Source organism: Stylophora pistillata, chromosome 12 (genome assembly GCF_964205215.1).
Source record: "Stylophora pistillata chromosome 12, jaStyPist1.2, whole genome shotgun sequence".
Lineage (NCBI taxonomy): Eukaryota > Metazoa > Cnidaria > Anthozoa > Scleractinia > Pocilloporidae > Stylophora > Stylophora pistillata.
The window spans coordinates 1,699,020-1,711,488 of record NC_142530.1 but is presented as its reverse complement, the minus strand read 5'-3'; the positions used below and the strand labels follow the sequence as shown (position 1 = coordinate 1,711,488).

General features: G+C 39.5%; 1 protein-coding gene and 1 long non-coding RNA gene across 3 annotated transcripts; one reads left to right on the top strand and one right to left on the bottom strand.

Annotated features, from left to right (window-relative positions):
• The first annotated feature begins 98 nt into the window (after nucleotides 1–98).
• LOC111320833 (sperm-associated antigen 16 protein) lies at nucleotides 99–11,637 on the top strand. Of its 2 annotated transcripts, none has more exons than XM_088740575.1 (20): nucleotides 99–457; nucleotides 1,116–1,162; nucleotides 1,855–1,885; nucleotides 2,447–2,514; nucleotides 2,766–2,801; nucleotides 2,913–2,998; nucleotides 3,113–3,181; nucleotides 3,393–3,461; nucleotides 3,755–3,862; nucleotides 4,404–4,464; nucleotides 4,627–4,683; nucleotides 4,827–4,887; nucleotides 5,607–5,710; nucleotides 6,943–7,076; nucleotides 7,528–7,605; nucleotides 8,129–8,194; nucleotides 8,836–9,021; nucleotides 9,348–9,474; nucleotides 10,194–10,259; nucleotides 10,721–10,876. In XM_088740575.1, the coding sequence occupies exons 1-20, from the start codon at nucleotides 424–426 to the stop codon at nucleotides 10,856–10,858; spliced, it is 1,626 nt and encodes a 541-aa protein (XP_088596701.1). In that variant the 5' UTR covers nucleotides 99–423; the 3' UTR covers nucleotides 10,859–10,876. The 2 variants fall into 2 exon arrangements, with proteins under 2 accessions (XP_088596701.1, XP_022779274.2); XM_022923539.2 differs by lacking the exon at nucleotides 10,721–10,876 and adding an exon at nucleotides 10,883–11,637 and having other exon boundaries at nucleotides 281–457.
• On the bottom strand, nucleotides 11,224–12,462 carry LOC148718353 (uncharacterized). The gene is made up of 2 exons (XR_015993819.1): nucleotides 12,295–12,462; nucleotides 11,224–12,213 (listed from the first exon to the last, which is right to left on the bottom strand). It is a non-coding gene; the product is annotated as an uncharacterized LOC148718353 (long non-coding RNA).
• Nucleotides 12,463–12,469: the final 7 nt, after the last annotated feature.

Below are 12,469 nucleotides of genomic sequence, written 5' to 3'. Positions count from 1 at the left end.
ACAGTCAATGGATGAACTTATCAATTCACGCACACTGCATGTGACTTTTTTTTAAGCATAGCTAAACGGGCGGAGGAGATGGTTATGAAGGGAGGTTGGACGCCATTATTTGGACTATTATATAGCATTGTTAATTCAGTTGAGCAGGGAAAGTTTGCATTTGTCAGAGAAAAGCTAGATTATAGTGTTCAGGCTGTCGAATTCTTATGGTTTTATTTTTTTTTTTTTACCAACAATGGGAACAATAATCGTCAAACCTATTATTATTTTCCATAACTGTCAGTGTTAGTAGAAGTGTTGGTTTAGGAAGCTCCTCACAGCTCTTTTCATGATTCGGGCACGACAATATTAATATCGATTACGGGAACCGCTGGTCAGTTGATTTTGTATCGACGTCACCCATAGCAACTACAAAAAACAAAAATGGCGGACGAAGAAGGTGCTTACTATCTAGAACGTATCCTTTGTGTTTACTTGTACTCTTCTGCTCTATTTTATACGTTAAACTTACTATTATAACTGGAGTATAATGAAAGCTAACTCAAGAGTGCTATTGTCGGGAAGCATTATGCCAATGTATGAAAGCGATGCTCGCAGTAGTGAATCCTACTTATATAGTAGACGAAATAAAACCGTGCAGCTCCCAGTTGGCTTGTCAGCTCAGTTGGTAGAGCACTACAACGGTATCGCAGAGGCCATGGGTTAAAATCCCGTACGGGCCTGAATATATTTTGGCCTTATTTCTACCGCTGCACAAGTAGGATTCGTTACTGCGAGGATCGCCTTTATACATTTCATGAACTGAATCGCAGTACACATATGTGATTTTCATATATTCAAATTCATCGATATGCCAATGTTGACGAATTTCATCGTCGTAAACTGTCAGCGAAATGCGGACACACTCGTTAATTGTACATATCGAGCCCACCAAACATGGCAAAGCGTTAGCGCAAATACTGGTTAGCTATAATTAGGCCAAGTTGATTTTCCGCAGACTATTCGTCGCTAATGTTAAGCAGTCATGTAAATTTGCTCTGCTTTAATTTGTAGCTAGGACAGTGTATTATTAATTTGCAGTTGCTTGTGATTGTAATCTTTAACGTTGTAATCAGAGGTGACAGTAGTAGAAGACAGTGATGACGAGTTTGCCTATGAAGAGGTTAAGTGCTTGTGGTTCAAAGCTTTTGTTGCGGTTCATAATTTTTTCAAACCTATTAGGTTTTCTTTTCCAATTGTTAAACTATGTGATTTGTGATATTTATTTCTGAAAAAGAAGTCTGAAAATTAGGCATTGCTGGGGTTCAAACATGTGCCTAGCTGAATGCATTGAACAACTTAGCTACAAAGCTACATGTTGGATGCAAATTTCATTTGCATTCAGATTCCATTGCTTGGAAATAAGAACCCAAAAAACCTGCTTTGCTCCTAACTTGTGGCTTCCGCTCTCCATTGATGGTACCCCGACTAGTCTCTGGGCAGGAGCTTGACTCTAACTTTTCAACTTACTAGCCAAGTGGCTAGTGACAACCAAGATGTTACCATAATTTCAGTTTGTTTACAAGCCAAACTGGCTAGTGGAATTTGAAAACCATTAGCCAAAACTGAATTTCTGCCAGTCTTTGGCTAGTTGGCTACTGCTAGTGTTGAGCCCTGTCTGGGATATACTCAAAAGCCAGAATTTATAAGACTTCCTTTTCTGCAATGACCTTAATTATCTACTGTTAACCTGTGAAGATTGATTTTTGCACCTGTTATCCTAAATGAGGTCAAAAAAGGATTTTTTCATCCCCCTTATATTCTACATGTTGTGCTGGCATTTTTTTGTAATTGTCTCATTTTGTATTACTTTAGGTTCCATTGGAAGACGAGTATTCTGTAACAGGTAAACATCACAAATTAATAAACTTAAGGAAACTTCTTAATTTGTTCTTATCATCTGCTTAGAGTGCTCACCAGTACTCATTTCCGTAAAAGATTAAAAAGCTTTAGGGATATCTGTTAGGGTGTACATCCTGTAGGGGAGCTGGGACTCTGAATTCTCAACCTACCATATGGAATTTTAGTGAACAATTATTTCTTGTAGTAGTAACATGTCTCAACTCATTTTGCAACTGGTTGTAGCAAGATTGCAACTTGGGCCCATTAACCTATTTTTTATTTGGACATAAAGCTACATTTAGCTGAGTTCTCTCTTAATGGCAGGCATTATTCACTGATATGGACGTAGAATAGCCTTGAGTTCTCGGTCTTGTTTTTAAGTGAAGATTCAAGGCCAATGATACAAAGTTTTTAACAGACTAGAAGTTAGGTCAATCAAAAATGTAAGAGATTGATGTATTCCATTCTGCTGTTACCTTATGATAATCTCTTTCCTCTGCATTTCTTTTATGAAAACCCTTATTTTTTAATTTTCCTGTTCTGGTGACTTTGCCTCTCTGAACAGGTGGAGATGAGGATTTGGAAACAGCTTTTAAAACAGTGCAAGAAAAGACTAGTGATGAATTGTTGGGGGTATGTTGTGAGTTACAAGTAAACTGTGAATTGTTGTGAAAAAATCTTTCATGAGACATTTTTGGTATGAATGCACACAAAAATAAATGAACCCTGGATTGAAGAGAAAAGATCTCTTCTTGTAGCCTTTAAGGATACATATTCATTAAATTGGCAGGTATAAAAGAACATTTATGAAAGTTTTGTAACTGAATTAGTTGCAACTTAACTCTCTGGTATATGATGCTATTTTTCTCTAATTTAATTGACAGCAAAAGACTGAGCCAGCAAAACCAACAGTTACAACGGTAAGTAGTCCTCAATTATGTTAACTAATTACTAGAAGTTTCCTGTAATAGATAGAGCAAAAACTAGCTTCCTTGTATGATTGACATTTTTTTTCGTTGGCTTATTACCAGAGACCTGAGATTGTGGAAGACTTTGTACGGAATTTTCTTGTTAAAATGGGAATGACAAGAACACTGGACTGTTTTCAGACTGAGTGGTAAGCTGAATTTTTATTCATGGACAGTTTCATCAGTAATCCTTGTTTAGAATTTTTTTTTTTCAGTCAGTTAATATGATTGGGTATTTAAATCTTTGGTTGTGACACCTTTAGGTATGAATTGCTTCAGAAAGGATTGCTTAATGAAGAGGATGTGAGAGTTGTACCAGACATTTATATGAAGTAAGTGCTAAATTATGTTCATGCTTTTATTTTTCTTCATATATTTGTTATGTCCTTAGGCTGAGTCAATCTATTTTACACCTGAACTGACGTTACTAATCTACTTTGAATCTTGCACAAATGAGATACATGTAGAATAAAGTTGCTACAAATGAAATTTAAAATAATGGCATGTACTATAATTATAGTATCAATTTTTTTTATTCTGTAGAAACCAGCAATTGGATGACATGGTGTCTCATCTCCGCCAAGAAGTAAATAAATTCAAGGAAGCTGCAGAGTAAGTTTATATCTCCTGCCCCTCTGATAAAATTAATGCTCTACAGGGTAATTTGATATTTATAAAACAGGTTCAGGGCTGTGCTCTAAAAAAAATTGAAGGGAGCCCAGTCCTCTGAAAGTGTAAAATCCAGGGTGCCCAGCATATGCTTTTTATGAAAAAACTAAGACTCCCGGGTCGCCAAAGAGCAAACATAAGGCGCCGTGGGCCACCGGGCCCTGTTAGACCACAGCCCTGAGGTTTGTAAAACTTATTTTGCTTGCTAATTTTATAAAATATAACTTACTTGACAGAAAGGCAAAGCAGACTTTTGTCAGGTTAAGGAAAGAACGGGATTTTCATCGGATGCACCACAAGAGAGTTGTTCAAGAAAAGAACAGACTTATAACTGATATTAAAAGGTACATAATTTAAATTTGTATTAATTAATGAATGTGCATGAACTTATATAAACCAACATGAAATCAGCTTGTATGAATGCTGTACTGAGATGTGGTCAGCTCTGCACCAATATTTCCAAAGCAAATTATGAAAAGGAAACATTTGAACTTAATGTTGTTATGTACACTAAAATTTACCAAAAAATGAAAAATTATTGGAAAGCTTTAAAAAGAAACAAAATCAATGGAAAAGGGAGACAGAATTTTTTAACACAAAGTTAATGAATTACTGCTATTCAGTTGATTGACCACTTTGATTTGAGCTTTGCTAAAATACTTGTATGTTTTAAAAGCGCTAGCCATTACCTACTGATGTTTGTGGTTATTTGAAACTTCTGTTAATGACGGGCTTCCATTTTGTTTTGCCTCAAATATATTTTTTTGATGGTCAGCACAGGGCAGCAAGTTTGACTTCTTTGTTGCACTCGTCTGTTAACCATTGTTGCACTGTAAGTTTACAACTTACAGTGCTGTAACAAATGAACATTGTTTTCTATTTTAGACTCAAGAAGCATTATTCTTCATATGAACCCACCCTTCAGACTCTGAAACACAAATATGAGGTACTGTCAGTGTAATAAAAATTACAAATCAAATTAATAATCATAAAAGTGTTCACAAAGTTTGAATTAATTTAAGACGTGACAACTAGTTCCTCATTGAAAATCAAAGAGCTTCTGCATACAGAGTTTACTTTTAATTTGTTTATTTTCAATTTCCTGCAGGTGGCCATGAAGGAGAAGATGTTGACCAAACTTGAAAGAGACAGAGCTGTTGGACAGGTCAGTGAGGGCATACTTTTGTTGTCTCATATAATATTGTCAAGTTTTTTTTTTTTTTTTTAGCTTTTTGAATATCCTCATTTTCACTGCAGACAGTTTTTAAAATTTTTTGTAAAATAATTTTGCAATCTTTATTTTTTCAGATGACCGGGCTTCAGACAACTCTTCATCAAGTTGGAGGGAACCAAGCAGAGCTCACTCAAGGTTTGTGACTTTGACAATGAAAGCAGACGTGATTTTCATGTTGTCGCTTGTTTGTGAGTTCCCAGTGACGGATCCAGGGGGAGGGTCCGGACCCCCCCAACAGACCTGACGCTTACAACTTTGAAATTGAAATTCTTACATTGACAGGATCGTATATCACTTTTTAACTAGCTGATCTTTTTATTGAATCCAAGTAAACGGTAAGTGACTAAGGAATTATAACGTGCAACCGCGACTGGTGGGAGGGGGTGTGTGTGTGGGGGGGGGGGGGGTGTGGGGGAGAAGTAATTTGCCTCAAAATAGTCCAACAGTCCTTTCTGAACCAAAGTTTGGACTCCACCAATCAAAAATTATTGGATCCGCCCCTGGTTCTGGCACTCAAAAAAGTAATTAACAAATCTTTCATGAGGAGAGTCTTGTTTCAAGAGACTGCGCTCTTACCTTGTATGAAACAAAGGCATGGACAAAAAAAGTACCAAAATAAAAACAACTGCTTTCGATGGTCTGATTTTACAAAGAACGGCTTGCTGGATGTGCAAGGATGGAGCTGGTACATGAAAACTTGCCTGTTCTCACATTGTGGGTGGGTTTGTTGCTCCGAGGGTTTCCCTGTGCATTCTCTGCATTTGCCCCCACTTAGCCACTCAAACTAACACTCACCGTGGAACTGCTACTGCTAAAATCTAATTGTTTTTTCAATTCACGATTTTTTTTTTCAGCTGAAGGAGGAGAGATTCAGAAAAAAGTGGCCCAGTATCGCCCTTCAGCTGGACCCAAGAAGGAAGCTGATACTCATTTGATGGCTCAGAGCAAACATCCAAAGGTATTTAAGGGTATCCATGTATAAAAAGCTGAATTACGCACGCCTTTTGACTGGTTCTTACTTATGATCTTTTGGGTGACAGACGCAGAGATGTTGCTTTTTTATTACAGTTATCATCAAAGTGTGGCTGAGCTTTTTGTACCACTTTTTTTTCCTTACCACGTCCTCTGTGATCTAGAAATGAACAGACACACGGCAACGTGGAATCTACACTTTATCTGTTAAAGTGACACTAAAATACAGACTTTTTTACATTTCTAACATGAGAGATTTTTTCCTTATCGTAACTGTTAGTAATCCTGAAACACAAAAGTGCCTTATGTATGTAAATCTTTATTTAAACACGGAAAATCATCAGTTACATAATAAAAACTAAGATTAATTAACTGCTTTACATGATTGCCGTGTGGGAATCCTATATATCGACTACGTTAACATTTCGCCGAAAATGGTTAATGGATGAAGCATTTTTTAAGTTTTTGGGCAATTTATTTCATAATATGGCCCCGCTGTAAGAGAAGCTTCGTTTCCAATAATTGGTGTTTGGTTTGGACAAGGCCAGCCTTCCCTCAGAGTTTCTTATGTCGAACACAGAGTGACGCTGAGAGAAAAGACTTTGTAGATATTCGGGAGCAAGGTTGTTCATAATTTTATACATCATTAGGGCTTTTTGTTTCTCTCGTCGAAGAGATAGCCTCTCCCAATCGAGGGTGGAGAAAAGGTGGTTTAAGCTCGTATCAAAGGGTAGTTTAGTAATAATTCTGGCTGCTCGATTCTGTAATTTTTGGAGCTTATCGCTTAAGTAGCCACTTAAACAGTCCCAGACGGGGCTGCAGTAATCAAAATGAGGCATAATCAAAGCGTTATAAGTTTGAATTGCAGTTTCTTTGGATATAAAGGGCCTTACACGTTTTAGAGCGCCTATAGCTGAAGAGACTTTCTTGCAAATCTCTTCAACGTGTTACCTAGTTACATGTACGTAAAATTTTGCTGACTCAGTAATTTCGCTATTTTGAGGCGCGTATACTTCGAGACTCTTAAAGTTCGTGAGTTTTCGAGAAGTTTGTCTTTTGAGTCGCTTCGATTTCGCATTTATGAGTAAGGCATAAATTCAGTGTGCATCGTAAGATCGCAATTTAAAAAAGGGCATACACATGTATAGTTGTCCAAGGTGACGCGAACAGGAAGTGTTGCGAACATGACACTAGAAGATAATTTTTATTTGACTTCAGGATTCAGAATTCCCTGCTGACAGTCGAGTCAATCCTCAGCTAGCACACCACAGGGGCCCGTCCGCTCACTTGACCCGCTCAGGAGGCTTCAGATTGACACACACCTTCGCTGCTCATAACTTACCAGTCAGCGGGTAAGAACATTTATAGAACAGTCATGTACAATCCAGTGTCTAAAGTCATTTGGGGTGAAATTGGTTTTGTTTTAATTTATCTATGATTGGTCTGTAAGAAGCTGACGCCACCTTCTTAGCCAATCAGGTGCAAAACTTGACTCGTCCTAAGTCGTCTCTTATATATCTTTTTTCTTCTGCAACCCTGCGACCCTTCTTTTCATGCGCGGTTGCAGGGTTGCGGGAGACTAGCACTACCGCGACGAAAGGGGTCATCTTCTGCCAAGCGAGCCTCTCGTGCGCCTATCCCGCCAATGTTTTATAGTGGAAGGACGTTCTAATTAGTTAGGTTTTTGTTTATCATGGTCGTCGATCGAAAAGCACCGTAGATGTCGTTGCTTTTGTTAAGTATCGGAATGATTATCGTTATATTTTATTCTTCCATTTGATGCATCTCTTGGTTCATCCACAGATTAGCTCTGCATCCTAGAAAACAAGTATTAGCCACAGTAAGTGATGATTGGAGCTGGAAGATGTGGGCTGTGCCAAGGTGAGCCACGATAGGGCATCGTCGACTTATGAAGTTTCTTATTTCGCTTTTGTTGAAAAGAAAATTATGCGAGTAGTACAGGGGTGTACTTCTCAAATATAGTGTCGATACACGTACACACACACACACACACACACACACACACACACACGCACACACACACACAAAATACTCAAATGCTTTGGCAACGCATTGTCGAAGAAAATCAACGCACGTCCAACCTTCGTTCAGTGCCTTCAACAGACTATTTTTAAGTTCTTTAAAGGGTCGTTCGTTCCCTTGAGGGAGATCATATTCGTTCTTGGGAACATGTGGCTTTGTAGTTCAATTGGTAGTAGCGTCCAACTAGCATCTGGGTGGAACGGGTTCAAAATCCTGTCGAACCCTAAGTTTTTGCAGGCTTTGTTTGTGCAATTCTATGAACTGCAGCTCACTTGCGAGGATCATTTCTGTACTTGAATATCAATCGCAATTTGAAGTATTGTTCATTTCTGAATCATTTGATTGTGAATTTTGATTTCAGTGGGGACATCATTATGACTGGCGAAGGTCACAAGGATTGGCTTTCCAACTGTGACTTTCATCCTGGGTAAGACGAAACCATTTATTTTTTTTGTCTGTTTCTTTCTGTTTTTTTTTTTTTTTTTTTTAATTTTTTATGTTGTACGTTTATTTTAAGTTAGAATGTTGCGGTTTTTTCAAATAAATGGAAAATGTAGAGGCTAGATGAAGAAAGCAATGATCTTATCATTTTGACAGGCAATGTAGAAAATGCGAAGTGCTAAACGTGCCTCTAATTTGAAGCACAGAAATCTTGAATTCTCTTCACCTTGTTAAGTGTAAGGAAGGGGAAGTTATAAGTGGAGTGACTTACGGAGGAGAAGCTTTAAGAACTGTGAGAAACAGTGGCGGATCCAGACCTTTAGCTAAGAGGGGGGGGGGGGGGGTTTGTGTGTTTACTCCTGACGGCTTTTCTTCCTTCTGCGTTTTTCTTTTACCCAAAATGATGGGAGGGGTCCCTGGGCCCCTCCCCTATATCCGCTACTGAGAAAAGAACAATTAGGTAAAGTATGGAGGTAAAAGCTGGCAGATAATTTTAGTAAGAAGACAGCAGTCCTACATGAAGCGAAGGAACTTTTTAGCTCTCGCTCACCAAAATGCATCTACACTGCGCATGCGTTGCTGGCTGGGTGACCTGTTCCCTCTTCATTAATCGTGATTTCTTTGCAGGGGTGCTCGTCTGGCCACTTCGTCCGGTGATGGGACAGTTAAGATCTGGGATTTTTCCAAAGCGGAATGTGTGCTGACCTTTACTGACCACACCCACGCGGTATGGGGTTGTTCCTGGCACTCGTGTGGTGATTTCTTGGCCTCATGTTCCATGGACAACACTTCTAAAGTCTGGGATGTCAACAGGTAATCTCTCATTCCTCTGAGTTCCTCTACAAAAAAGTAATCATCTCACAGTTTTAAGCTTTCGAGAGATGCATTGTACGGCAAGACCATGCAATACTAATAGCTACCTGGGAGACTAAAGTTTCGTTCGAGGAAGAACTCTCGATTTTGCTGATTGCAAGAACCTTGCGCAAACTCTGCAAAGGGAGCTCGAGATATAGCTTAAAATATTCTGCTTACACATGTAAGGTATCACTTAAGAACGATATGAAATCGAGTGCTTTAAACTGATGATGAGTCAGATAAATTTTCTGGATACAAATTCAAGATTTATTTTCCTCTCATAGTGAGCGCTGCCGACACACCCTGCGCGGTCATGCTGACTCTGTAAACAGCATAGTGTTCCTTCCATATTCTAACACGTTGTTGACCTGTTCTGCTGACAAGACGCTGTCTCTATGGGACGCGAGAACGGTAAGGAGAAATGTTTATTTGGATTTGTTTAGTAAAAGGTAGCATGCATTGATAACGGAGCAAACAGGCCTGTTTTACAGGTCAGAATTTGTGTGTGATGGCTGGAAAATGGTATTGAAGCAGCAAAGTCCAGGGATACATGCGAGCGAATTTATTTTCGTGGCAGGCGCGCGGGCTCTGCCTCGCAAGTATCTTGCGGGCTTCTCGCGTAACTCGTGGGAGGTCTGTCTGGCACGAGAAATGAAAGTCTATGAGAACAATGTCGTCCGTCATAGTGGACGCTCCTTTCTCGAGGCAGACCCGTAGTAGGCCTGCTGCAGGCGGGCAAAGCGTGCCAGATCAACTCTCTCGTATTTCGCCAGAAGCCTGCGATATACTCGTGTTCCAGCTCGTACGAGAGCTTAATCATGGGCGATAATTTGCACCATCGTTTACGACCTTTGGCTTGCAAAACTCTCGTGCGTCTCCCGACAAGTCCACGTAGAAGAGTGAAATTTTTGTGTTCTTACTCGAAGAACTAAGCAATATGCCCAAACAATTTTTGTCAGTTTTCTTAGCTGACCAGTTCCTTTTACGGACAAGAGGATCAAACTGGTTAGTTATGTTCTTGCAGGCCGTAATGTACTTCATTTATCCCTTCACATTAATATTTCAGTAGAAGTTACACTCGCACTTTAAAATTGTCACGGAAAATTCATGACGTGGTTTGCTTTCTTCAGGGACTCTGCGCTCAGACGTTCTATGGACACATGCATTCCTGCAATCACGTGGTATTTAATCTAAAGGTAAGCGAAAGGATATTGTTTGCAGTCTTAGAAATGAAAACTTGTACGACTGCTGTTGGCTAGTGGCTGTATTTGAATTACAAAACACTCTGGTTTTTAGACACATTTTAATGAACTCTATCAATCCTAGAGTGCTTTTGCCCAGAGGACACTACAAGAATATCAAAAACAGGCCTCCCCCAACCCCCTAACCTACTTGCATCAATTATTGTATCAGGTTGTTGAGATAAGCATATTTTTGCCGTGTTTCATTTTGCGGGACATCTTTTTTTCTGCGAAAACTTACCCCCGTGGATTGAATACAGTCTGCAACAAACTTATACCCGCAAAATCTTCATACCACACCTTGTAGTGTCAAAGATTTAAATTTTTTTTCGCGCTACTGCGTAACAGGAATGGGTAAGATCTGGTAGCATTAGGGTACAAATCGTGAATAATAGATCTTTATTTTCTTTTGCTAGTTTCCCGATGGGGTTATTGATGGATTCTTCCCGTGGGAGGAGAGAAAAAAAAAACTGAAAAAGCACACACACACGAAACAAAGAAGCAAACAGATAGATAAAAAAAACTCTTCCAGAATGAGGTCGTATAATAGTTAAATACCATTTTTGCACGCTTCTCAGGGTGATACTGTTGCCTCGTGTGATGCATATGGTGTTGTCAAAATGTGGGACGTGCGAACTGTAGCTTGCATGACAACTGTAGATCTCGGGCCTCACCCGGCCAACCGCCTGGACTTTGACCCAAGTGGCACGGTCCTTGGAGTCGCAAGTAATGATGGGACGGTCAAGATGATTGAGGTGGCAACAGGCCAGGCTACTGAGCTCACTGCGCATGAAGATGCAGTACAGAGTGTATTGTTCGACCTTATCGGGGAGTTTTTGGTCAGCGGTGGTTCAGACGGAACTGTGCGAATATGGTCATAAAACAAAAGTCGAAAATCGACTTGTAAATACTGTATATAACTTCAATAATGGCTGGCTAACTTTGGGATTTTTGTAGCAAGGAGGATTCTTTCCTTTGCGAGTGGCTTTTAGGGTAATAGTTGTCATGTTAACAGCACGTTGAAATAAAAACCATGCCCAGTTTAGTGGACTTAACGTTGTGATTGAAAACGCGGCTGACTACCTGTAGCGATGTCTTAACATTGTGTTGTGCTGTACAACGTTTTTATGAAATAAATGCGTTGGTTTACTGCTTGTGAATCCTGTTGAAAAGGTTTGTTTCGTGTAATATAACTAGAATTTACATCAGAAAAGAGAAAAAATATGTAATAAAGTCTAGTTATTTGTAGGCTCATCTAACTTTACAATGCATGGCCATCCATGTAAAGGCCTGCTGTTTTCGTTTGAAATAAAAAACAGTTGATTTTTTTACAGCTCTGTATATCTAAAGAGAGGGGTAAGAGTGGTGAATCTTGATATATTATATACAACGTTTACACTTTGTATAAGGATTCTACCATTGTTCATAATAATTCCAGTAAGCTTAATGATTAATTTTAGGAGACAAATTTTATCCTTTTTCTCCCTTTCAAAGATATAAAATATTCTTTCAGTGGGGCTTTTGCGATTTGAAACCAAGCACCCGTTTCAAATTTCAGCTAACCAACCCTTGTTCTCGCCGGGATCCCGCTAGGGAACCTTTGGGATCTTGTGTTCTTCCTGGGGACGTGTTATGATCTTGGTGGAATCTCACTGGGTCTTTCCGAGATCTTGGTGGGGATTTGCTAGTAACCTGCTGGGATTTTGTCGAATCCCTCCGGGATGTTGCTGGGATCTCCAAAGGATGGCGTCGTCAAACTGAAAGTTCAATCGGTTTATAAAAAATTCGAGCATATTTTCTGAGAGAATTTCCGTCCCAGCCTAAGTTCAGTCTCCTTAAATCTGCCAGTAAACTAGTTGTAGCCCATGGGGTTACTTGAAGACTCTCCTGTCAACATGGCTGCATGTCTCTATTAAGGAATAAATCACATTTTTCAGCCCAGATTTCACTTCCAATAGGAAAATTAGCAATCCTAGTTTTCATATCCAACCTCTTCGCGCCCCGCTTTATCAATGATCTCGTGATGGAGTGCGGGTTCTGTCATTGGTGGGATGACTCCTCGTCATAACTAGAGATGCTCCATCTGCTGTTGTTTACTACCCACCGTACTCTGCAGGATTTCAAGTATTTGCATCCATCGCAGCAGTAGAACATCACAAGTGCGA

What these genes read in the sequence shown, in the direction of transcription:
- LOC111320833 (XM_022923539.2), top strand. Translation starts at nt 424, where the DNA reads ATGGCGGACGAAGAAGGTGCTTACTATCTAGAAC. An exon ending in CCAAGCAGAGCTCACTCAAG is followed by an intron (nt 4,888 to 5,606) that starts GTTTGTGACTTT and finishes TTTTTTTTTCAG; the next exon opens with CTGAAGGAGGAGAGATTCAG. An exon ending in CTCTATGGGACGCGAGAACG is followed by an intron (nt 9,475 to 10,193) that starts GTAAGGAGAAAT and finishes TGCTTTCTTCAG; the next exon opens with GGACTCTGCGCTCAGACGTT.